General features: G+C 43.2%; 1 protein-coding gene across 1 annotated transcript in view; it reads left to right on the top strand.

Annotated features, from left to right (window-relative positions):
• LOC124596333 (BMP-binding endothelial regulator protein) overlaps nucleotides 1-26,503 on the top strand; it is a 694,738-nt gene that overhangs the window by 531,955 nt on the left and 136,280 nt on the right. Inside the window, exon 3 of the mRNA XM_047135436.1 lies at nucleotides 2,123-2,214. Coding sequence (XP_046991392.1) covers nucleotides 2,123-2,214 — 92 coding nt within the window. The remainder of the gene's footprint in view (nucleotides 1-2,122; nucleotides 2,215-26,503) is intronic.

Raw genomic sequence — 26,503 nt, 5'->3', positions numbered from 1 at the left:
GTAACTAATGCTTACGATCGTTACAGCGTGTATTTCAAGCAAACTGATTTGCATGCTACTAGCGCCACTCTTCGCCGACTGGCGTGAAACTGGAACAGACATTACCTTTCATATGTAGAAACACGACTATCAACTTCAGTTTATATCGCACAACTCCTTCCTGGTGTTGCGATTTTATTTTCCATCAATGTATTATGAAAAGATGGATTAAAAAGTTAGTCAATCTGTTAATGCTTCCATACTAATGCCGTTCAGTTATCCTCATTTAGGTTTTTCGTGATTTCCCTAAATTGCTTAAATCGAATTCCTGCTTGGTTCCTTTGAGAAAGACAAGGTCAAATCCCTTCCTCTTGACCTCCCCAAACTCGTGCACCGATTTCAGTGACTACATCGTCGACGGTACAACAAACGGTAATATTCCTTCCTTAGTAGTTTTTTCATTTCCACGCCTAAATCTAACGCGAACTTCTGGTTGGTGACACCAGAAAAAAATTACAATGCTACTAAGTAGTGGAATTTTTCAGTATCGGCTATATGGTCGTACTTAATCTTTCAATGCAAAAACGAGCGTCAGTTCCCTTATAAGTAAAATAAGCGCAGAACACGTTCCCGCTAAATTTCCAGAATCGTAGCTTTCTGTTCTCTTTCATTTGTAACAGTGTAACAATGTATCAGTGTCCATACGACAATTATTAAACCGAGTTCGATTGTCGATCCGGCACATAGTTTTGATCTTCTAGGAAGTTTCATTGTTAAATCTGTTAGCTATGATTCTAGTTGCTGCTGGTCTTGTCTAATCTTGGAAAATGTTAATAGGTTTGAATCTTTAAGACATTTCCGCCACTAGATTGCCGGTGGATATGTAAAAAATCAACCATACGCTTCAAAATTTGCAAAAAAAGGACAACCGATAGCACTGCTGCAGTTCTAAATTGTTGTATTCCTTGTTACACTTTCAGTGTATATTTCGTATTACTTTTACATATTTCACCATTTTCTCTACGGAATGTTATATGAACTGCATATGAGTTGTCCTTTATTCTTTTAAAAGTAATCTAGTAACATAGGACTTCTTGTTTACCTTTTGTTTCTTTGTTCATGAGGGCCATCTAATTTCCTACAGTAAAAATGGTCATTTGTGAGTAGTGAGTGGTTCAAGAACTTTCTTCAGATCAACATCGTTCCTACCATTATAGCTGCGCTGTTTCGAAAGATAATGAAATTTTATTGGGAGAATCTGTCTTTAAAAACTATGTCAAATTTTATAACCCTACGATACAAAATTCATGTTCGCTGACTAACTGTGTGCGGAAAATTTTTCTTTACTTTTTGCAGCATCTATAAGTTTGTGCGTTACCTTGTGATGGCGAGAGTATTAGATCACGAAGAGAACCGAATATCGTCCTAGAACACTTTGGGATTGTTCTATCTAATGAGCGAATACAATTTTAAAAATTTTTATACCGAGAAACAAACTGGCATTTTCCCGTAAATAGCTGTAGGTGTCACATAAAAATTGCGACGAGCAATATTTATTTGGCCTATCTCAGCGGCTCGTAGCAGGCTTTGATTTGAGAGAAAAGTGCCCGTTTAAGGTCGACTGTTTTCCTAGTAACACTCCAGACGACAGCTTGAAGTCAGCAAACAGTACGTTGCTTGTCTACATACAGAGTAAAATAGCTTCATAGTGTCAATAACACTGAATTTATAGAAAAAACGTGGTTTGTACATGATACCAAAGTTAAAGAATATGAAAATAATCCTTAAGTACATTGGAATTATTATCTACTCTTAGGCTTTCTATTGTTCCACATAAACAAGTTAATGTTGTCAGTTATCAATATCATTACAATAATTGCGACATGTCCATACATTCTCGAACCACTTCTACGAGTATACAGAATCTAAACTAGTATACTGTATGCTTTCGTAACTCAACAGCTGAAAAACGTGTTGTGTTAAAATTAACGACGGTGGGAACTATCAAAATATGTGTAACGTAAACAAAATGATAGCTACTCACTGTGAGAATATCACCGACTGGCGTAACAGTTGCTGGAATACTCTTACTTAGTGGAGAACTTGCTTAATATTTTTGACACGCAGTAATCCTTTGTTGCAGGAACGACACAGACGTGCGAAAATGAGGGCGAGCCAGTGCCGGCAGACGCCATCAACGTCGTGGGCGTCCACTGCTTCTCCTGTATGTGTACGGTGAGTGGAGACTACAATGCATCGTACAGCGACGAACTCTTTTGCACTCTTCTGACAGAGCGCCTTGCGGCCTTGTTGGCGAATACTAACTTTTCGCGTATTTTTCGAAACTGCCAGCAAAATACTCCATGCTGCACAACCAAATAATATAAAATTGTAAATCGAAGTTTTCAAGAATCTAAAGAGAAATATTACGTATGTTGCTTCCTTCTCTTAAACGTTGATTGATGTGCGAGTTGCAAGTGCACGATAAAAAAATTTTTAGACCATAAACTTAATTTTCATACTAATAATTTCATTACTATTTTCAGTACTCTGACAGAACTGTTTTCAGCTAACAAATAACTGAAAATTTACATTTCCTTGACTGTTCCTACACTTGAAACATAATGACAGTCGAGCGCATACCTTCGCAAGTGCCCAATGATGTATTTATAATTTGTGGAAATTTTGATCTGACTGTTATGTGAAAACAATATAAAATTCACAAGAACAATATCGTCGACGGCACTAAATTCGTGTTATTAACACGCAACACATCTCTTACGCCTCTTGTCGTGTTGTTTATGCAACACTGCAGAACAATTTACTTCGGTGGAAGTTGAGTGTACGTGTGTGTGTGCCTGTTTGGGAGAGAAAGAGAGAGAGAGATAGAGAGAGAGAGAGAGAGAGGAGTCACTTGCCATCTTTCCGTTGGTATTTCATTATGATTATAGTTTTGCAATAGGTATATCCTTACTAAAATCATTTGATAAGTGCAAAGACCAAGCAAGTTCTCAACAGATGGTATAGTACTTCGTTCGTATGTGCTAGGGCAACTTGGCGTCATAATTCATAAATATTTGCCTGAACTTTATCGAAGTGCCGAACGAAATCAACAATAATAAATGTACTATAGGTGATCATTCGGTTATAATAACTTTTTAAGTCCACTTGATGATAAATGTCCTGGTCTGCTCGTTGAGGATGTAGTAATGTCACCGCCCGATACCGCTTTCCTCTGTCCCAAATTTCACTGCACTCCAGCATTTCCTTGCTGATGAAATTGCATACCCTCCTGGTAGCTGAAAGCAACTACTCTAGGCGCAGGAGCTAGCAGACGAGGTGGCGCGGCGCGGGCCTCCACTTTCACTGCTGCTGCTCCCGGATCATATAGCTAGCGGTAAGGTGTCTACCGTGAGTGCCCGCCACGTTAACGCGCCGCCGCTTCACTCTACGATTGCCAAAGCGTGTGACTCATTTAAGGAACTAGAGAAAGCATCCGTATTCCACAGTATAAAGTAGTATACGGCGTACACAACCACGCAGTGTTTCAGACTGAAGTCCGGGAGTTGACGAGTGATCCACATCTCCCGAACACAAGTCTCCAGTAACTCAGCCGATGTTTTGTGGTCCCAGATACACTACTGGCCATTACAATTGCTACACCAAGAAGAAATGCAGATGATAAACGGGTATTCATTTCACAAATATATCATACTAGAACTGACATGAGATTACATTTTCACGCAATTTGGGTGCATAGATCCCGAGAAATCAGTACCCAGAACAACCACCCCCGGCCGTAATAACGGCCTTGATACGCCTGGGCATTGAGTCAAACAGATCCTGAATGGCGTGTACAGGTACAGCTACCCATGAAGCTTCAACACGATACCACAGTTCATCACGAGTAGCGACTGGCGTATTGTGACGCGCCAGTTGCTCGGCCACCATTGACTAGACGTTTTCAATTGGTGAGAGATCTGGAGAATGTGCTCGCCAGGGCAGCAGTCGAACATTTTCTGTATCCAGAAAGTCCCGTACAGGACCTGCAACATGCGGTCGTGCATTATCCTTCCTGAAATGTACGGTTTCGCAGGGATCGAATGAAGGGTAGAGCCACGGGTCGTAACGTCCACTGTTCAAATTGTCGTCAGTGCCAACAAGAGGTGACCGAGACGTGTAACGAATGGCACCCCATACCATCACGCCGGGTGATACGCCAGTATGGCGATGACGAATACACGCTTCCAAATTGCGTTCACCGCGATGTCGCCAAATACGGATGCGACAATCATGATGCTGTAAACAGAACCTGGATTCATTCGAAAAAATGACGTTTTGCCATTCGTACACCCAGGTTCGTCGTTGAGTACACCATCGCAGGCGCTCCTGTCTGTGATGCAGCGTCAAGGGTAACCGCACCCATAGTCTCCGAGCTGATAGTCCATGCTGCTGCAAACGTCGTCGAACTGTTCGTGCAGATGGTTGATGTCTTGCAAACGTCCCCATCTGTTGACTCAGGGATCGAGACGTGGCTGCACGATCCGTTACAGCCATGCGGATAAGATGCCTGTCATCTCGACTGCTAGTGATACGAGGCCGTTGGGATTTAGCACGGCGTTCCGTATTACCCTCCTGAAACCACCGTTTCCACATTCTGCTAACAGTCATTGTATCTCGACCAACGCAAGCAGCAATGTCGCGATACGATAAACCGCAATCGCGATAGGCTACAATCCGACCTTTATCAAAGTCGGAAACGTGATGGTACGCATTTCTCCTCCTTACACAACGCATCAAAATGGTTCAAATGGCTCCGAGCACTATGGGACTCAACTTCTGAGGTCATCAGTCCCCTGGGACTTAGAACTACTTAAACCTAACCAACCGAAGGACACCACACATATTCATGGCGAAGCAGGATTCGAACCTGCGACCGTAGCGGTCGCGCGGTTCCAGACTGTAGTGCCTAGAACCGCTCGGCCACTCCGGCCTGCACACGAGGCATCACAACAACTTCCACCAGGCAACGCCGGTCAACTATTGTTTGTGTATGAGAAATCGGTTGGAAACTTTCCCCATGTCAGCACGTTGTAGGTGTCGCCAACGGTGCCAACCTTGTGTGAATGCTCTGAAAAGCTAATCATTTGCATATCACAGCATCATCTTCCTGTCGGTTAAATTTCGCGCCTGTAGCACGTCATATTCGTGTTGTAGCAATTTTAATGGCCAGTAGTGTGTTAATGGCAAGGAACGAGGTACTGCAGGACTAAATGCACTCCTCCTCTGATTCCACACGACTACGTTTACTGGCTTCAATTACAGACCGTGGGAGCTTACCACCATACTGGTTTTTCAAAGTCAGAGATCAAGTGAAGCAAGTAAATCTTTCCGGAAGCTGAAAGCTTGTTCGAACACTGCAGTACATTGATAGGCAGGTATAGATGGAGGTGCTATGCCGTTGCAATTCTCTGCCGTGCGAACTGTCTTAGCCAGTTATTTACACGTGGACCTATAGCGTAAACGGAACGACCACGACGCAGCTTGCATTTCCCACGCTGAAAAATCATTGTCAGAAGCGAAAGTGTAGTTGAAGACAAAAAAGTCCAAGGATCCAAGGGGGCTCGAACACCAGACCTTTGAAATTGTAGTGTGACATCCATTGAACCATCGAGCCACCCTAAACATGTTTGTATTATCGAGTGCTTAACCCGACCTATAAACTTCGATGTGGTCAGATACGTAGTATTTTACACAGTCAATAAGAGTGGATGAGACACTGACCTACAAAGAATAGTCTCATCCTGCCAATTACAAACAGAAAAAATAATAGGAAACATGAGAAAGTTGCCTCCTTCTGTTGTGATTTTTGAACAGTGTATGTGTTATTTCTAGCTGAAGTTTGTTATAGAACTCAGTTAATCTCTCTTTTCTCTCATTCCTATTACTGACCCCGTATTTCCTCGTAACATCTCTTTAGTTCCTTCCCCTACCCCACCGTTCCAACCCCTCATATTTATGTTTTCGTTTGCCACGCTGAGTGCCCATTCAAACCTCTCGTATAGTCCCAGTATCTATTCATCTTTTGCATGTGGTGTCGGCTTATATACCTGAATTATTGTTGTCGGTGTTGGTTTACTGTGGATTCTCATGAGAATGATTCTATTACTGAATTTTCAAAGTAGGTTACTCTTCAATGTAAGTTCCAATACATAACGAATCCTACTCCCGTTGCTGTTGATATTACCCTATATTCGTCTAACCACATACTCTTATCTCCTTTTCATTGCGTTTCACTGACCCCCTACTATGCCTAGGTTGAGCCTTTGCATTTCTATGTTTACATTTTCTAGCTTCGCTACCACATTCTAGTTTCTGACGTTCTGTGCTCCGACTCGTACAATCTTACTGTTTCATTAGTGAGCTTCTAACATACTGATGGGTTATTCAGTCTTTTTGTCTCGGTCATCTCCCGGAGAACCGAATGGGGGACAAACCTGAAGCTGGACATGTGGCCGAGCGGTTCTAGGCGCTTCAGTCCGGGACCGCGCTGCTGCTACGGTCGCAGGTTCGAATCCTGCCTCGGGCATGACTGTGTGTGATGTCCTTCGGTTAGTTAGGTTTAAGTAGTTCTAAGTTCTAGGGGACTGATGACCTCAGATGTTAAATCCCATAGTGCTCAGAGCCATTTGAACCATTTGATATACCACAGGAAACGATATTTCTGGTAGTTATGCATGTTGTTTCCAAATCCAGTCTGTGCTCTTTGATTACTGTAAGTGACCCTGCATTACGCCGAAACGCGTTTCAAACATAACCTGTTACGTCGTTGTTTTTTTTTTTTTTTTTTTTTTTTTTTAATGAATCGAATAACGCAACACAGCTCATGCAAAAGCGTTTCTGCTCGACAGCCCATTTAAACATTATTAACGACTTTAAGCAGTCACGTTCTTTGCCGTAATAGATAAGTTTCCACTTTGTTTAATCTCGAGACAAGTCTCGCGGAGAATTACAATAACAGTTTATCTCGGTAAATGTCGGCAGTAACTGTCAGCTCCGCGCACTATAACGATCAGTGGTTATTTTTAATGAGTCCGTGTACAAGTGACCCAGAAGCTTAAACAAGCGAACCACGGAAAATGGGTCCACAGACGAGGTGCGAACAAACTTGGGGAAACCGATGCGTAATCGATCTGCAGTGAAAGGAGGGCGTTGCAGCCGTTACCGGAGGCAACGCGGTAGGGAAAGCAGAGGAGAGGAGAGGAGAGGAAAGGAAAGCACAGGGCGGGCGCCGTGGGGGCGAGCGGGCGCAGCCGGCGGCTCCCCCAACAGGGGACGGGGCACGCACTGACGTGCCGGTCAGCGACTGCGAAACCTCTGCTGCCGATGTCCAGAAACACACTGCAAAGATTCATCATATCGTGTTAACGTATCGTGTCAACGGAGGTCCGGGCGTATCCCGACACAAACAAATAACGCACATAATAAGATTAAACACTATATGGGACACTGTGAAACTGGAGACAGGACAGCTAGTCAGTGTACAACATTCCACAACAATTAAACTAAACGACAATGTTGTGAGTGACAATTCACAATTCGGGTGTAGTTTTATCAATCACTTTATAAATATAGTAGCAAAAAAAGAATTAAATAGTTCAGTGGATGAAGCAGGAGAATATATTAAAAATTTCATTCTATAAAACTTTAAACAACTAGAAGTAGCACCAACATCCTTCACTGAAAAAAATGCAGTTACAAAAATTCTAAAAAGCAAAAGCACGTGTGCGGTACATGGAATATCAAATAGAATTCTGAAAAGTTGTTTTTGCTTAACAAGTAAAAAATTTGTGATGTCTGTTCTTTCAGACACATCATACACACACATATAAGGTGATGGAGGCCAATGATGCCTTCAGTACCGATGTATGAGGGCTATCCACAAAGTACATTACGTTTTGGAATTAAAAATAAATAAAGTATTGGAATTTTTTTTATTATATACAGATGAAAGCCACACTTAAATACTACTTTTCTACATACTAGCCATTTAAATTAAGGCACTTATCGTAGCGATGGACGAGCTTGGAAATTACTTCGTCATAAAATTCGGCCGCCTGCGCCTTGAACCACGTGGTTAATGAGTAACCCGGTAGAAATACGATTTTTGTAGATTTCCTGGAAAGAGGCACTACAATAAACTCTCAAAGGTATTGCCAAACTCTGCACAACCTCAGAAGAGCAACACAAAACAAGCGCAGGGGGAAAGTTGGGCTCAAAGATCTTGCTGATTCACGACAACGCCCGGGCCCACAAGGCAAATGCCACTCGTGAAGTTCTCGAATCTTTTAAGTGGGAGTTGTTTCCTTATCTGCCGTACAGTCCCGACCTGGCACCGAGCGACTTCCACTTATTCCCAGCAATGAAGAAGTGGTTGGCTATGCAGCGTTTTGATGACGACGCACAGCTTCAAGATGGGGTAACCACGTGGTTGAAGGCGCAGGCGGCCAAATTTTACGACGAAGGGATTTCCAAGCTCGTCCATCGCTACGATAAGTGCCTTAATTTAAATGGCAAATATGTAGAAAAGCAGTATTGAAGTGTGGCTTTCATCTGTATATAATTAAAAAAAATTCCAATACTTTATTTATTTTTAGTTCTAAAACGTAATGTACTTTGTGGATAGCCCTCCTACAATAACGCGAAGAGCCGATCGAGGTAGTCCCACACATTCTCGAATAGGGTTAAATCCGGGGAGTGCGAAAAATTCATCCTGGTGCTCTTCGAACCACGCACGTACGCTGCGAGGCGTGTGATAGGTTGCGTTGCCCTGCTGGTAGATGCCACCGTGCTGAGAAAGAAAACTGCATGTAGGGGTGGATGTGATTCTCAAGGATAGACGCAAACTTATGTTGATCCACTGTGCTTTCAAGAATGAGGAGATCACCCAGGGCATGCCACGGAAACATTCCCCCGACCATAACGCCCTCTCCTCCGACCTGGACCCCTCCGGCGATTGTTGCAGGGTGTTTGCTTTGAGACGCTTCACGCCAGTGAGCCTCTGTCCTATGGAGCATAAAACGTGACTAATTCGTCGCCACTCCGTGGACGTCCAGTTGTGGTATTGGCGCGCAAATTCCAGCCTTCGTCACGCGACGAATAGCGGTGAGCGTGAGTCCGTGAACCAGGCGCCCGCTGCGGAAATCCATAATCAGCACTGATCGCTGAACGGTCGTTGACGGGACGCTGTTGGTAGCCCCTCGGTTCATATGGGCGGTCAGCTTATCAACAGCTACACGTTTGTTCGCCAGCGCCGGCCGGTGTGGCTGAGCGGTTCTAGGCGCTTCAGTCCGGAACCACGCGACTGCTACGGTCCCAGGTTCGAATCCTGCCTCGGGCATGGATGTGTGTGATGTCCTTAGGTTAGTTACGTTTAAATAGTTCTAAGTTCTAGGGGACTGATGACCTCAGATGTTAAGTCCCATAGTGCTGAGAGCCATTTGAACCATTTTTGACCACCAGTGAAAATGGGGAAAGAGCCAGTCACTGCGAGAACGTTTATTGGGTAACAGTTTTATACACGGGTGTCAAAGATGCTTTTTTTGAAACGATGAGTCACACTTTTAAAAATATATTAATTGAGAAATCGATATGAAATCGTACTTATAAAACTCATTCACATAATAATGGAATACTGAAACTGGATGAACCAGCCACTCTGAGCTACATTAAAATCAAGTACCCAGTGACTTGGATATAAATGAATAATTGGGTAAAGAGTGGTATAGCGGCCGGGGGGGGGGGGGGGGGAGCGATGAGGGTCGAGGGGGGGGCTGTTGAGCACTGCAGGAGAGCTTTCGACAAGAGCGGCAGCGACTGCGCAAGGTCGAGCACGGTGCTGCCCTGCATGCCTGCCGCCTGTAGATACCCGTCGCCCGGCGGCCAGTCTAAATTAACGGAGCGTAATTACGCATGCGCAGGACGGCGGACACGCATTCCAGCCACTGCCTCCCCCCGCTCCCCTCTTCTTTCCCCATCGTGCCGCAGTAATCAACGCCACAGTACAAGGCGCACGCGGGACGCCCAGCCTCAGACATGAACACTGCAGCTGCAGCCGGCAGCATCTGCTGGAAGTCTATCGCGGCGGCGTGCCTGATCAAAATATCTTCTGTTTTCAAGCCTCGTCATTTCGAATTGAAACCTCTAGCTTTCCACAGCCGTCTCTAGGAGTAGAATAGTTGATGAAAGAGGTACCATAATGGCCCGGTTATACAGGGCAAGCGGCAGCGTCTGAAAGCTCGCAGAGAGGGCCGAAACGACGCACGCGCGTGAATGAGGGTCGGGCAGCTTCTGGTAGCTCCGGCCCTCCGTGGGGCCGACTGACGTCACGCAGGGTGATGGGCCACCGTGGCGCCAAGTTTTGGAACTGCCGCTATAGTCTCCCCGCAAGCGTCAGACATCCGCCTCCTTCCGCTCGGTGCTCTGATGAGTAGTAGATTTATAGAACACACACTGTGCTCCAACCTTATAGTTGGTTGGTGGATTTGGGGGAGGGGACCAAACAGCGAGGTCATCGGTCCCGTCGGATCAGGGAAGAATGGGGAAGGAAGCCGGCCGTGCCGTTTCGCAGAAGCCATACCGGCATTTGCCTGAAACGATTTAGGGAAATCATGGAAAACCTAAACCAGGATGGCCGGACACGGTTCTGAACCGTCGTTCTGAATGCGAGTCCAGTGTGCTAACCACTGAGCCACCTCGCTCGGTCCGACATAATGAAGTACCTCGACGACAACGATCTACTGGCCAAAATCAGCACGGCCTCAGAACCTATCATCCTTCTGAAACACAACGGGCTACCCACAGAGGATTCCACATTTATAGATTTCCTGAACGCTTTTGTCCACTTTTTCTCCAAAGTGGCTTGTAATCAAACTGCATGAGTATGGAGTACTGTCGCAGTCTACATCTACATCTACATTTATTCTCCGCAAGGCACCCAACGGTGTGTGGCGGAGGGCACTTTACGTGCCACTGTCATTACCTCCCTTTTCTGTTCCAGTCGGGTATGGTTCGCGGGAAGAACGACTGTCTGAAAGCCTCCGTGCGCGCTCGAATCTCTCTAATTTTACATTCGTGATCTCCTCGGGACGTATAAGTAGGGGGAAGTAATATATTCGATACCTCATCCAGAAACGCACCCTCTCGAAACCTGGACAGCAAGCTACACCGCGATGCAGAGCGCCTCTCTTGCAGAGTCTGCCACTTGTGTTTGCTAAACATCTCCGTAACGCTATCACGGTTACCAAATAACCCTGTGACGAAACGCGCCGCTCTTCTTTGGATCTTCTCTATCTCCTCCGTCAACCCGATCTGGTACGGATCCCACACTGATGAGCAATACTCAAGTATAGGTCGAACGAGTGTTTTGTAAGCCATCTCCTTTGTTGATGGACTACATTTTCTAAGGACTCTTCCAATGAATCTTAACCTGGTACCCGCCTTACCAACAATTAATTTTATATGATCATTCCACTTCAAATCGTTCCGCACGCATACTCCCAGATATTTTACAGAAGTAACTGCTACCAGTGTTTGTTCCGCTATCATATAATCATACAATAAAGGATCCTTCTTTCTATGTATTCGCAATACATTACATTTGTCTATGTTAAGAGTCAGTTGCCACTCCCTGCACCAAGTGCCTATCCGCTGCAGATCTTCCTGCATTTCGCTACAATTTTCTAATGCTGCAACTTCTCTGTATACTACAGCATCATCCGCGAAAAGCCGCATGGAACTTCCGACACTCTCTACTAGGTCATTTATAAATATTGTGAAAAGCAATGGTCCCATAACACTCCCCTGTGGCACGCCAGAGGTTACTTTAACGTCTGTAGACGTCTCTCCATTGATAATAACATGCTGTGTTCTGTTTCCTAAAAACTCTTCAATCCAGCCACACTTTGTTTATCAGGCGACAGTGCGGAACTGTATCGAACGCCTTACGGAAGTCAAGGAAAATAGCATCTACCTGGGAGCCTTTATCTAATATTTTCTGGGTCTCATGAACAAATAAAGCGAGTTGGGTCTCACACGAGCGCTGTTTCGGGAATCCATGTTGATTCCTACAGAGTAGATTCTAGGTTTCCAAAAACGACATGATACTCGAGCAAAAAACATGTTCTAAAATTCTACAACAGATCGACGTCAGAGATATAGGTCTATAGTTTTGCGCATCTGCTCGACGACCCTTCTTGAAGACTGGGACTACGTGTGCTCTTTTCCAATCATTTGGAACCTTCCGTTCCTCTAAAGACTTGCGGTACACGGCTGTTAGAAGGAGGGCAAGTTCTTTCGCGTACTCTGTGTAGAATCGAATTGGTATCCCGTCAGGTCCAGTGGACTTTCCTCTGTTGAGTGATTCCAGTTGCTTTTCTATTCCTTGGACACTTATTTCGATGTCAGCCATTTTTTCGTTTGTGCGAGGATTTAGAGATGGAAGTGCAGTGCGGTCTTCCTCTGTGAAACAGCTTTGGAAAAAGGTGTTTAGTATTTCAGCTTTACGCGTGTCATCCTCTGTTTCAATGCCATCATCATCCCGGAGTGTCTGGATATGCTGTTTCGAGCCACTTACTGATTTAACGTAAGACCAGAACTTCCTAGGATTTTCTGTCAAGTCGGTACATAGAATTTTACTTTCGAATTCACCGAACGCTTCGCGCATAGCCCTCCTTACGCTAACTTTGACATCGTTTAGCTTCTGTTTGTCTGAGAGGTTTTGGCTGCGTTTAAACTTGGAGTGAAGCTCTCTTTGCTTTCGCAGTAGTTTCCTAACTTTGTTGTTGAACCACGGTGGGTTTTTCCCGTCCCTCACAGTTTTACGCGGCACGTACCTGTCTAAAACGCATTTTACGATTGCCTTGAACTTTTTCCATAAACACTCAACATTGTCAGTGTCGGACAGAAATTTTCGTTTTGATCTGTTAGGTAGTCTGAAATCTGCCTTCTATTACTCTTGCTAAACAGATAAACCTTCCTCCCTTTTTATATTCCTATTAACTTCTATATTCAGGGATGATGCAACGGCCTTATGATCACTGATTCCCTGTTCTGCACTTACAGAGTCGAAAAGTTCGGGTCTGTTTGTTATCAGTAGGTCCAAGATGTTATCTCCACGAGTCGGTTCTCTGTTTAATTGGTCGAGGTAATTTTCGGATAGTGCACTCAGTATAATGTCACTCGATGCTCTGTCCCCACCACCCGTCCTAAACATCTGAGTGTCCCAGTCTATATCTGGTAAATTGAAATCTCCACCTAAGACTATAACATGCTAAGAAAATTTATGTGAAATTTATTCCAAATTTTCTCTCAGTTGTTCTGCCACTAATGCTGCTGAGTCGGGAGGTCGGTAAAAGGAGCCAATTATTAACCTAGCTCGGTTGTTGGGTGTAACCTCCACCCATAATATTTCACAGGAACTATCCACTTCTACTTCACTACAGGATAAACTACTACTAACAGCGACAAACACGCCACCACCGGTTGCATGCAATCTATCCTTTCTAAACACTGTCTGTGCCTTTGTAAAAATTTCGGCTGAATTTATCTCTGGGTTCAGCCAGCTTTCTGTACCGATAACGATTTCAGCTTCGGTGCTTTCTATCAGCGCCTGAAGTTCCGGTACTTTACCAATGCAGCTTCGGCAGTTTACAATTACAATACCGATTGCTGCTTGGTCCCCGCATGTCCTGACTTTGCCCCGCACCCTTTGAGGCTGTTGCCCTTTCTGTACTTGCCCGAAGCCATCTAACCTAAAAAACCGCCCAGTCCACGCCACACAACCCCTGCTACCCGTGTAGCCGCTTGCTGCGTGTAGTGGACTCCTGACCTATCCAGCGGAACCCGAAACCCCACCACCCTATGGCGCAAGTCGAGGAATCTGCAGCCCACACGGTCGCAGAACCGTCTCAGCCTCTGATTCAGACCCTCCACTCGGCTCTGTACCAAAGGTCCGCAGTCAGTCCTGTCGACGATGCTGCAGATGGTGAGCTCTGCTTTCATCCCGCTAGCGAGACTGGCAGTCTTCACCAAATCAGATAGCCGCCGGAAGCCAGAGAGGATTTCCTCCGATCCATAGCGACACACATCATTGGTGCCGACATGAGCGACCACCTGCAGATGGGTGCACCCTGTACCCTTCATGGCATCCAGAAGGACCCTTTCCACATCTGGAATGACTCCCCCCGGTATGCACATGGAGTGCACATTGGTTTTATTCCCCTCTCTTGCTGCCATATCCCTAATTGCATTCGCGATTTCCTGTCAGAATGTTAACAGTTATTAACAAGCGGCAGAAAGTCAACGAGTGAAAGATAAGTGATATATAGCAGGTCCTGAAGAAGTGTTATACGCCCTCTACTGTTCTCGATCTATATAAAAGACTTAGAACAATCTGAGCAGTCCTCTTAGAAAGTTTGCAGACATTGCTGTCGTTTACCGTCTTGTAAAAACATCAGAAGAACAAAACCAATTCCAAAATGATACAGACAAGATATGTGTGTAGCGCAAAAAGTGTCAAGTGACTCTAAACGACAAAAGGTGCGATGTCCTCCACACGGGTACTAAAAGGAATCCGTTAAATTTCGGTCACACCATAAATAACGCAAATTTAAAGTTTCTCGATTCTTCTAAACACTTACGTTTTAAATTTACGACTAATTTATACTGGAGTCATCAAGCAGAATATGTTAGGAAGACGAAAAAAAGACGAAAAAACACCGCGTTTCACTCCACTTACGAGATGCAACAAATCTACTACAGACTCTGCATACACTACGCTTGTTCCTCCTCTTTTGGAGTGCACTATCTGCAAAAGTGCCCGGACACCCGTACGCAATGGGAAATTGACCACCAGATGGCACGAGAGGCGGGATCCGTCAGTATAAGAGGCGGCGGGGAATATTGTGTCATCAGTGGAGGAGTGGTAACAGGAGAACGAGTCGGTCATGGGAGCCCAGTGACTTCGAACCTGGACTCGTCACTGGACTTCACCTGAGCAACAGATCCACCAGGGACATTTCAACCCTTCTAAAGCTGCTCAAGTCGACTGTTGGTGATGTGATTTGATGTGGAAACACTATGGAACAACCACAGTCAGCCAAGGCTACGCAGACCTCTTATATTCATGGACAGAGGTCGCCGCGCATTGCGGTGGGTGGATGAAGAAATGCCATGAAATCAGCGGAAGGCATCACCCGCGAGCCGGTCGTTGGATCCTGCCCTGGGCATGGATGTGTGTAATGTCCTTAGATTAGTTAGGTTTAAGTAGTTCTAAGTTCTAGGGGACTGATGACCACAGCAGTTGAGTCCCATAGTGCTCAGAGCCATTTGAACCATTTTTTAGAATTCTTAAGCTCCCTCTTTCTCACGTGGCAGTGCGCCCAGCGCAAAGCACAAGCCTCAGTGCAAATTAGTCGACCCACGCAGACGCCGCCGCACCTCACTGCACACCACACGCGCCATGCAATGGAAGAGCGACGCCGCATTTAACGGGGCGTGGCGTATCTTCAGTCTTGGTGCCGTCAGTTGTTTACACCTGATGACGACAGCAGAGACAGCTGTCGAAAGGTCAACTATTTTATTCGAAATGACGCTGCATAAAAACTAATAACGTTTTATTCTACTGCTCAGGGTATCTCCGTACAAAGAAGCAAATGATGTAACGTCTGGACAACAGACTTAGTGGTTTTTGTGAGAGAATGGTATACACCATTACCTGAGAGCAATTACGCTCCGTCAGTATTTCAAAGTTCTGCGCACGGTTTCGTTAGCTAGAATCTTCTTACAACCGTTATTTTTTCAATACCTTTTTTTGTCTTCTAGTTGCACAACTATTTAACCAGCTAAGTTGTTATTTTTACATGCTTTGCGGCGAACTTACAGTACACCCGTACATCCCTGTCATTCTGCCTAATTAGTTATTATCACTCACAATAACACAAATATATAAGCTTTCTGTTTTTTCTTTAGCACGTGACAATAACTGCCTAGTACTACTTACGTTAATAACAGACAATCGTATTGCATTCGTAACGGATTTTATTTTAGAACATCGTTACAAACTAACAACTAATAGAGACAAAGGTTTAACACTGTGAAGTCAAATAATCACAAACTAGTATATGACAAAAAATGTATCCTACAAATAATATCCTGACCTGTGTAAACCCGTCTTTTCACACTGCCTGAAAACTCTACGGACACTGCTGCGACCCAGCAAACATTAACGGAGCCCTTGTTGTTCATGTTGCACATTAATGACTTTGATGAATGTACGGGTCGCAACTCCAGACTTTTCGTGGATGATGCAGTTATCTGTGAAGAAATTCTGTCCGGTAAAAATTGAAGTAATATTCAGATAGGTCAAGAAAATACATCACCCTGGTGCAGAGGTAGCTCTTAATACAGAAAGGTTCAAAGTTGTGCACTTCACGAGATGTGAAAGCGTGGTGTTCTTTGACTACAGGATTAATAAGTCACAAAGCGAGTCAGTCACGTCATACAAACATCTGAAAGTGAGAACGCATGGAGATGTCAAGCGGAACGGCGACGTAGGCTCAGCTGAAGGTAAAGCTAACGGCAAACTTCGATTAGTGGGTGTGAGACTGCTATCTTTTTTTTCCAAAAGCGATTGCATTCGAAACGCTTGTACGAAATGTGCTTGAAAAGTGCTCAAGTGTGTGGGAATCGTATCCACGGACAACATATATCCAGCGTATTCTTATAGAAACAAAGACTGTGTGAATGAATGGTCACAGACGTGTTTGACTGATAAACAGAGTAAGTGCAGTGCTGAAAAATCTTAACTGGCTGACACTCCAAGTAAGACGCCGTACATCTCTCTAGAGCGTGCTGCGTCTCTATATCTCTACACCGTAGAGATCGTGCAGAGGAGACCAGCCAAATAGCTGCTCGCGCACTGATGTGCGAACGGCCGTACCTACCACACTCCATCTGGGAATGGAACGGAAAGAAACTCTGATTTGGTTCAAATGGCTCTAAGCACTATGGGACAACATCTGAGATCATCAGTCCCCTAGATTTAGAACTACTTAAACCTAACTAAACTAAGGACATCACACACAACCATGCCCGGGGCAGGAGTCGAACCTGCGACCGTAGCAGCAGCGCGATTCCGGACTGAAGCGCCTAGAACCGCTCGGTCACAAAGGCCGGCCCTTGATTTGTGGCACAAAAAAGTGCCCATGAGCTTCACAGTGACTGATAAAGAATAAATTGGGACGTAGATGTAGAATCAGGCAGGGAATTCGTTCCTATAAACTTTCAGTTCAATATAATTATTTCAAATGTGAATTTCCATTCATCTACATCTTCAAATATATACCGCAAGCCACTGTAGAGAGCATGGTAGAGGGTAGATCGTACCAACATTTTCTGTTTTCTTCTCTGTTCCATTCGCGTATTGACCGAACGAAAAATGCTTGTCTTTGTGCCTATTTATGCAACAGAATGTCTCTTGTCTTTTCCTCGTGGTCGCTACGTGAGATATACGTTGACTGTAGCGTAATAGTCGTAGACTCATCTTCGAATACATGTTCTCTAAATTCACGCACCACAGTTTCGCCACAACTATACGCGTCTTTCTTCGAAGGAATCCGATATAAGTTCCCGACGCTTTCTATTATAGTATGGTATGTCTATACCACCCCAGCGCGTCTCTGAATTCTTTCGAAGTCTGTCATGCCTCCCTTACAAGGACTACAATTAGTCTAGAATTGTTTGCGCTAGTGTCTCGTCTGTTATGCATAGCATTACTAGAACCCTTTCAACAAATCCAGGAGTTCGACTGGCTTCCCTAAAACTGATTTACCTGATCGCCCCGTTTCATTTCACCTCTCAAAGTCACTGCTAAACACTTACTGTATACGATGTGACACGCTCGACATGTTCGCCACTAATCTTATAACCAGATACTCTACTGTTCTCTCTCCCGTTGCTACAGACATTATTTTACCATCTCGATACATATAAACTGTGAAAGGGGGTAATTCCGTGGCGTGTTCAATGTAAAATCTAACGGAACTTCTTTTTTTGCTTTATTATTATTATTATTATTATTATTATTATTTATTTTATGGCCTTCATTGGACCACTGTAGTAAAAAATACAAAGTTCTAAAGAAGTTGTTACACATGGATACAATTTGGTTCGACAATAACTTAATATATTTAGGTAATATAATTATTAGAGGCTATTCTTATATGAAAGGTGTTTTGCTCTTCTGTCTGCCCAATATTTCTTCATTCTTTCAGATATTTTCTTTCTTTCTTCATCTGAGACAACTCTTCCTGTACTCCTTTTATTGATTTTCATTTGTAGTCTGGTTTGCGGGTCTTGCAGTATTCTGGTTTTCTCTGTCTTGTTTTTTAGGTCATCTACTGTAATTTGAAGTTATTTTATATCTTCCTTAATTTATGTGATCCATTTAATGTCGCTCTTGCTATTCCACAATTTTTGTATTATTTTTTTACTAATTCTGTTTTCTGGAGTTCTCATCAGATGTTCAAAGAATGAGATGCGTTTCTTCCTGATTGTGCTCATGACTGGTTCTATTTTCTTATATACTGTTTCATTTGATGCTATTCTCCAATGTCCATTTATTTTATACTGTTTATTTATGCATGTCCTAATTATTCTTCTTTCTATTTTTAGTATTCTGTCAATTTCTGCTGTATTAGTTGTTTTGAAGATAGTTTCAGCTGCATACGTTATTTCTGGTTGTGTAACTGTTTTATAGTGTTTTAATTTTGCATCTATGGATAGGCTTTTTTTGTTGTATGTAGTTTTGGTAATGTAATTTGCATAGTTCAGTTTTTTTATACTATTTTGCCATGATGGCTTCTCATTTAGATTGTATGTTATTATTTCGCCTAAATATTTAAATTTATCAACAATTTTGTTTTCCTGTTCTCCTATTGTAATTTTGTTTGCAAGTGGTGGATCAGTTAGCATAATCTCCGTTTTTTCAAATGGTATTCTAAGGCCTACTTTCTCTGCTATTTCTTGTAGTGATTTCACTTGTTGCCTGGCTTCTTGAACGGTGTTGGCTAGGAGAGCAAGATTATCAGCGAATCCCAAGCAGTTTAAGCTAATATCATCTTTTGCACTTCCAATTCTTATCCTCTTTGGATTGCCCTTGTACCATTCTCTCATTATGTATTCCAGTGCACAGTTGAAAAGTAATGGTGATAGGCAGTCACCTTGTCTTAAGCCTGTTTTTATGAGGAATGGTTCCGAAATTTCTCCTCTAAACTTCAATTTTGATTTGGTGTTGGTTAGAGTGAGTTGTATTATTTTAATTAGTTTTGGATGGAGTCCTAGATTTCTTAAATTTTTTGATACTGAAGGTCTGTGGAGACAGTCATATGCCTTCTTAAAATCTACAAATGTTATTGCCAGAGGTTCGTTCCGTTTCTTGTAGTATGCCATAATCAATTTTAAACTAATTATCTGCTCTGCACAGTTTCTCCATGGTCTGAAACCTCCCTGATATTCCCCTTACTCCTTTTCTAATTGCTCCTTGATTCTTTCATATAGGATCTTGGATAGAATTTTATATGTGCAATCTAGGAGAGAGATTCCTCTGTAGTTGTCTGGGTTGCTCTTATCTCCCTTTTTGTGTAGTGGGTGGATGATAGCTGTAGTCCAATGTTCGGGAAATTGTTCTGTTACCCAAATTTTTGTTAGAGCCATGTGTAAGGAGGTCTTGACTGTGTCATTTGCATATTTCCACATTTCAACAAAAACCTGATCTTCTCCACATGCCTTATAATTTTTTTGTTCTTTAAGAATTTCTTCTACTTCTTGGAAAGATGGAGGGTCTAGTTTGTTAGGTTTGGTTTTTATTGGGGTATTTATGTTGATTTGTAAGGGTTCTTTGGGTTCCTCGCAATTCAGAAGTTTGTAAAATGCTTTTGCCATGATTTCTGCATTTTCCTTGTTACTGTGTGTCATTCTTCCATTGTCATCTTTCAGTATTAGTGTAGGGGCCTCATATTGTTGTAGTTGTTTCCCAAAGATTTTGTAGTAGTTCCTGGAGTTGGTTTTATGATAATTACCTTCTATAGACTTTATAATATCTTTATGAAATCCTCTCTTGATTCTTCTAATATTTTGAGTGAATTTTTTTCTTTCATTTTTTAGGTTGATGGCATTTTCTTCAGTTTTATGTGTTTGAAACTTTAACCATGCTCGGTGTCTATCTTCATGGAATATGTCACATTCTGATGTCCACCATGCATGTTTTCTTCGTGGGTTCAAGGGAGCTAGATTCTCTGCTTCTTTTTTAAGATTAGGCACTAGTTGTTCTAGATTATCTGTTAATTTGATGGTTTGTGTTACTTGTTGGTACTTATTATTTTTAATTAGCTGATGTGGGTCAAACCTACTTTTTATTTTATTAGTTTTTCCGGTCCTCTTCTGTAACGGTGTGAATTTGATTTTAATTTTAACCACATAATGGTCTGAGCCTGTGTCTACTCCTCTCAGTACTTTAACATTGTGGATCTCCTTATGAAAATTTTTGTCCATACAGACATGGTCTCGCCCTTTCTCCAGTCTGGATGTTTCCATGTTTTGAGTTTACTTGGCTTCCTCTTAAAGTATGTTGATATAGATATAAGGTTGCGTTCTCTGCAGAGTTCTACAAGTCTTTGACCGTTTTTGTTCGTAAATTTATGTGGACTCCATTTTCCAATTATATCTTTGTATTTCCTTTCTTTTCCCAACTGAGCATTGAAATCTCCCAATAAGATTTTTACATTCTTTTTATTTACTCTGTTCACAGTTTGTTCTAGAAGGTCCCAAAATTTATCTACCTCTTCCTTTGTTTTTGTTAGACAATTTTTTTCATTTGTTGGGGCATGAGCATTTATTATTATATAGGTTTTATTCATTGTTTTAAAGCTTAGAGTCGCAATTCTTGGTGATACTGCTTGGAAATCCGTTACTGAATCTATTATTTTTATGTTTACTGAAAACCCTGTTCCAAACTGGGGACATTGTTTCATTGCCCTCGGTCCTGGTTTCCCATTATAAATTCTGTATCCTTGTGATTCGAATGGGTCCTCTATGGTGTTTCTCATTTCTTGGATCCCTGTTATTAAAAATTTTTGTTTATTTAGTTCATCTGTGAGCTCCTTGAGTTTTCCGGTCTGAAGTAGTGAGTTTATGTTGTGTGTTGCTATATAATTTATTTGCTCATGTTTAATCTTCTTTTTGTGTTTTAGTGTGCATTTGGATGGTTGCAAACGCTCCGATTCATTGCTGTCTTCTAGTTGACTACCCACCGAATCCAATGTAGCCTTTTCCTGCCTTTTTGAGCAGGACGGTGGATTTTTTTTCCTAAAAGACCTTTCCATTTTTGACTGTCGAAGGTTGTCAACCTTAGTTGGAGCAAGCTCCGATTTACAACTCCGGTTGTTAACCGCAGAGGGTGTGTTTGGTCCGCGAGAGCTATTTTATTTCACTCAAGTCCGCCAATAAACCGGTGAGGACTTCCCTGTCCGCCACCTGGGACGCGCCACGTAGGAGTATCACCTCTCCTCCTACTATGACAGCATAGTAGGTTCGTGGCTTTTTTTTTTTTTTTTGCTTTACCTATTCATAATTATTTTTCAATGCTGGGTATATTAATATCGATATCGCTCTTTTTGAGTCTGTGCGGCGGTCAAACATGGTTACGGTGGTGTCCTCATGCGTGAATGCATTTTTAAATGCGGTATTCAAAGGTTTTGCTTTCTGTCTGCTATCTTCCGTTTCCGACACTAGACGGATTCGTTGACTGACTTTACGTATGGCTAGATTTTCGTAAGTCTTTGACCAGGATCTGTCACTATAAATGATTGTAGGCTTCACACATGGCCCTTCTTACAGATGCATGAGTTGCGATTTACTTTACTCTGTTAGGATCTCAGTAATCTCTTTTGAAGCGACAGAAATGTAAGAAAAGTGGAGTGAAAACCAAATTGGTGTAAGTAACCTACACAGTACAGCACGCTTGGAGCTCTTCATAGGTAGTTGTGATGTATATTGGAAAGATAAAATCAAATTCAGAACTGCATGATGATGAGAGGTAATACCCCGAAACGCACTGTAAAATGTTAATCACTGCGACAGCTTATTTATGTCATTTCGTTTTGCACACTCAGTCTCGGTAGGTGCAGTATAATGTGCAAAGTGTACTTTGTGCGATTCTTCGTTTTCGGGAGAGCGTGCTATTAGCGTGAATGCTTCAGGATGGCAGGGACAGCACAGAGTAGTGACGCATGCGCAGAGACCCAGCGCCTCGCGGTACCCCCTTGCTCGGTTAAGATGTTAAGAGGAGCCGAATTCCGTAGCCTCTGCCCAATAAATAACCCGGGCGGGAATATTTCAAACAAACACCGCAACGGCGACAGCACGTACATATTCATGCGCGCTCGGGATATTTATAAGGTCGCGGCCCGCCGCTTAATGGAAACACAACACGGACGGGCCTATTCCGAATTCCACGGGTGTCGTTTGCAACCATAAACACAGTACATCAGCGAGACGATTGGAATCTACATTGCGGGAATAGTCACCGTTTGAAAGCCAATATATTTTATTGGGAGGGTACGTAAGCATTTAAAGGGGCTGTAAAATAAATTGGAAGCTAGTTGAGATTCCGGCCGCGTGGCGCGCAGGTGCGCCGTCGGCGGTGGTCACGTGACAGCGAGGAGCCGGCCAGCCGCCCAGCCGGCCCGTGGGAACGTCTCGTCTCGAATTGCCGCGCCGGGACCGTCTGCCGTGGCTGTTCGCCCACGTGAGAGAAAGAGTCGCTAAGATGTCTGCAGGACCGGAGTCGCTGTTTCGATGGTAATCTAACGCTTTTTTACCCCATAATAGGAAAAAGCAAAATCCTCAAGTGATGACTTTGATTGTGTGACAATTCAGTCACAAAATCCGTCTTAAAAAATGCATTTCTAATGCGGTCGACACATCTTCAGACACTGCCTGCTGTCACAGCACACTCATCTAATTTTATGAATAATTTACAACCGCATGCGAAGCTAGCACTTCGTTTATCTCAAAGGAACGCACAGTTACACCCCATTTCACTTGAGGATGAGAGAAATAATGTAAAAAACAAATTACAGGTGATTATTGAGTCTCATAGCCTGAAAAGATTAATGTTACACGACACTGCACAATTAATGTGATTAATGGTGTTGATTACAGCTGATTATTGAGCCTCACAGCCTGAAAAGCTTAATGTTACACTACATTGCGCAATCGAGTGCGAGTAAGGTTAAAGCATTTCTAAATTAGTACATTTACTTCGTAGAAACAAACGTATTTCAATTACATTTAAATGTAAAGAGGGGTGTGTATCTGGTGTGGGCAATGGCTGAGATTTGAGCCCAATTAGACGTAGAGTTAATCGAAAAGTTTGCATTTCAAATACGTCTGTACTAACTAGGATAACAATTCATACAAATTGAGTGAGAATATATATCTTTGAAGTATTTTTTAAATGAAACTTCCTGGCAGATTAAATCTGTGTGCCGGACCGAGACTCGAACTCGGAACCTTTGCCTTTCGCGGGCAAGTGCTCTACCAACTGAGCTACCCAAACACGACTCACGCCCCGTCCTCACAGCTTTACTTCGTCTCCTACCTTCCAAACCTTACAGAAGCTCTCCTGCGAGCCTTGCAGAACTAGCACTCCAGAAAGAAAGGATATTGTGGAGATATGGCTTAGCCACAGCCTGGGGGATGTTTCCAGAATGAGATTTTCACTCTGCAGCGGAGTGTTCGCTGATATGAAACTTCCTGGCAGATTAAAACTGCGTGCCGGACCGACACTCGAACTCGGGACCTTTGCCTTTTGCGGGCAAGTGCTCTACCAGCTGAGCTACCCAAGCACGACTCACACCCCGTCCTCACAGCTGTACTTCTGCCAGTACCGATCCGGCACACAGTTTTAATCTGCCAGGAAGTCTCATATCAGCGCACACTCCGCTGCAGAGTGAAAATCTCATTCTGGTATTTTTTAAATGGTTCAAAAATGGTTGAAATGGCTCTGAGCACTATGGGACTTAACACAGGAGGTCATCAGTCCCCTAGAACTTAGAACTACCTAAACCTAACTAACCTAAGGACATCACACACAGCCATGCCCGAGGCAGGATTCGAACCTGCGATCGTAGTGCCTAGAAGCGCTCGGCCACACCGGCCGGCATTTTTTAAATCCCTTTAACAAATGTCACAGGAAACCTTTCGTACGAGACGTACATCTAACATAAAAGTAGATTCAGACTCTAACAAAGTTTGTTGCCTTTTCCTCAAAGAAAGCAATAGTATCAAACATTTTGCATTAATACACGTTTCAACTCAGAAATTTCCAAACCATTTAAAATTTTGAAATTTGTGGTGAGTTCCTATGCGACTAAACTGTTAAGATCATCGGTCCCTAGGCTTACACACTACCTAATCTAACTTAAACTAACTTCCGCTAAAGACAACACACACACCCATGCCCTAGGGAGGACTCGAACCTCCGACGGAGGTAGCAACGCGAACCGTGGCAAGGCGCCATGGACCGCACGGCTACCCCGCGCGGACAAAGCCATTTCAGTTGGTACTATTGTGACAGGGTTTTGTGTCTGGGAAAACAAAGGAAAAGCAAAATGTTTTCTCATTCGATAATAATTTTATAAATCAGCTAAGGACAGAAGGTAACAGTCTGGAATAGAGTAAGTGGCTTTGTACGGTCCATCTCTCCTTCCTTCTACTTGTCATCAATGAAGCTTTCTTCTTCTTCTTTTTCACTTTGGTTTGTTATTCAAAGTCGCATAGCAAAGAAAAGTCTTCTTGATCACGCCGTATTTGACACTCCACACGCACACTATTACAGACCATGTTCCCTTTTCAACTCTGTCTTTTGTTTACTCTTTGTCGCCGTCTTCCCAGTCAGAGCCTTAATACTCTTAAATATCTCTTCCCGGTGTTTCTAAGATTCGTGCAAGTGTGATATACAATGTATGAACGTCCGAGTTTATATTAAGAAAGACGAGCTAAATAATAATGCAGTTATTGATGCACACCATACTTTGCGAATAAATTTTACTTTACTTTAGTTAACAGTAAATACAATAACTACCAAAAAAGAAACCAAGTAACTTATCTTAAACATCTATAACCAGTAGCAAAGCAGAAGGTCGGAGGCAGAATAATGATTCAAACAGTTTGAGACTAGATACTTGAGTTTACGGTCACACTATCAGAAGTCTAGTGCATGAGTTTCTACTGGAAGGCACAGGATGAATATTGTACGCTGAAATGACGAAAGTAATGGTACAGCGATATACACATACACGGATGGCAGTAGTATTGCATACACAAGGTATAAAAGGGCAGTGAAAAAAAAAATTGTTCTAATGGCTCTGAGCACTATGGGACTTAACAGCTGAGGTCATCAGTCCCCTAGAACTTAGAACTACTTAAACCTAACTAACCTAAGGACATCACACACACTCATGCCCGAGGCAGGACTCGAACCTGCGACCGTAGCGATCGCGCGGTTCCAGACTGAAGCGCCTAGAACCGCTTGGCCACACAGGCCGGCCGAAAAGGAGGTTCGACACAATATCAGGAGGTACCCCGTGACTTTTCTCACCTCAGAGTAAACCGATTATATTTTTTGGAACATTCAAGTGCATCCAAAAGTTTGAATGCCATCCACACTTCATCAAACAATAGCGAAAATGCGCAGTATTATCTGAGTGTTGAGGAGTATATAGTCTCCAGTGGCTTGCTGAACGGTCATGGAACTACATTACTCACTATGAAAACTGCAACATTAAAAAGGATAGCAAATAAAATTATACTTACGGATTGTAAGATGTAGAGTGGGTACAATACGTGATTAAGTTTGTACATGACTTAGTTGTATACAGGGTACGAAATTTAGAACACAGAACCGCCACCTCTTGCAGCAACAGCGGCTGTAAACTGACTCAGCATCGAACCCAGCAGCGCTAAGATGACTAATACTGGTGCCTCATTCCATGCTGTTTCAACTTGTGCCAGCTTTCTCCAATCGTAGTGGTTGGTGAGTGGTGGCATGGAACTCTCCCGGCAAATCATGACCGGATGTTTTGGATGGATGAGAGTCTGGTGAACAAGGTGCCTACGGCAACAGTAGGTAGGTCAGAACAATGCCAGAAACATGCGGTCTTCCATTATATTATTGAAAGATACCGCCACTGATTGCTTGAAAACAGGGCACAACCACCGACCTCAAGCCTTCAGAAATGTAACGGTTGCCCTCCAAATTGCTGGATATGCGGACCAGAGTGGATCGTGCTGTGTAGTCAATACCGCCACGCCATATACTGGGCCCGTATCACGATGGCAAATGCTGTCCGATAACGATCGTTTTCCTCAGAGCTTTCACACATTGATAGTCCACCGTGACGCT

This window comes from Schistocerca americana, chromosome 2, assembly GCF_021461395.2.
Source record: "Schistocerca americana isolate TAMUIC-IGC-003095 chromosome 2, iqSchAmer2.1, whole genome shotgun sequence".
NCBI classification, from domain to species: domain Eukaryota; kingdom Metazoa; phylum Arthropoda; class Insecta; order Orthoptera; family Acrididae; genus Schistocerca; species Schistocerca americana.
Note: the sequence above shows the minus strand (reverse complement) of the source record. Positions and strands in the feature narration are given on the sequence as shown.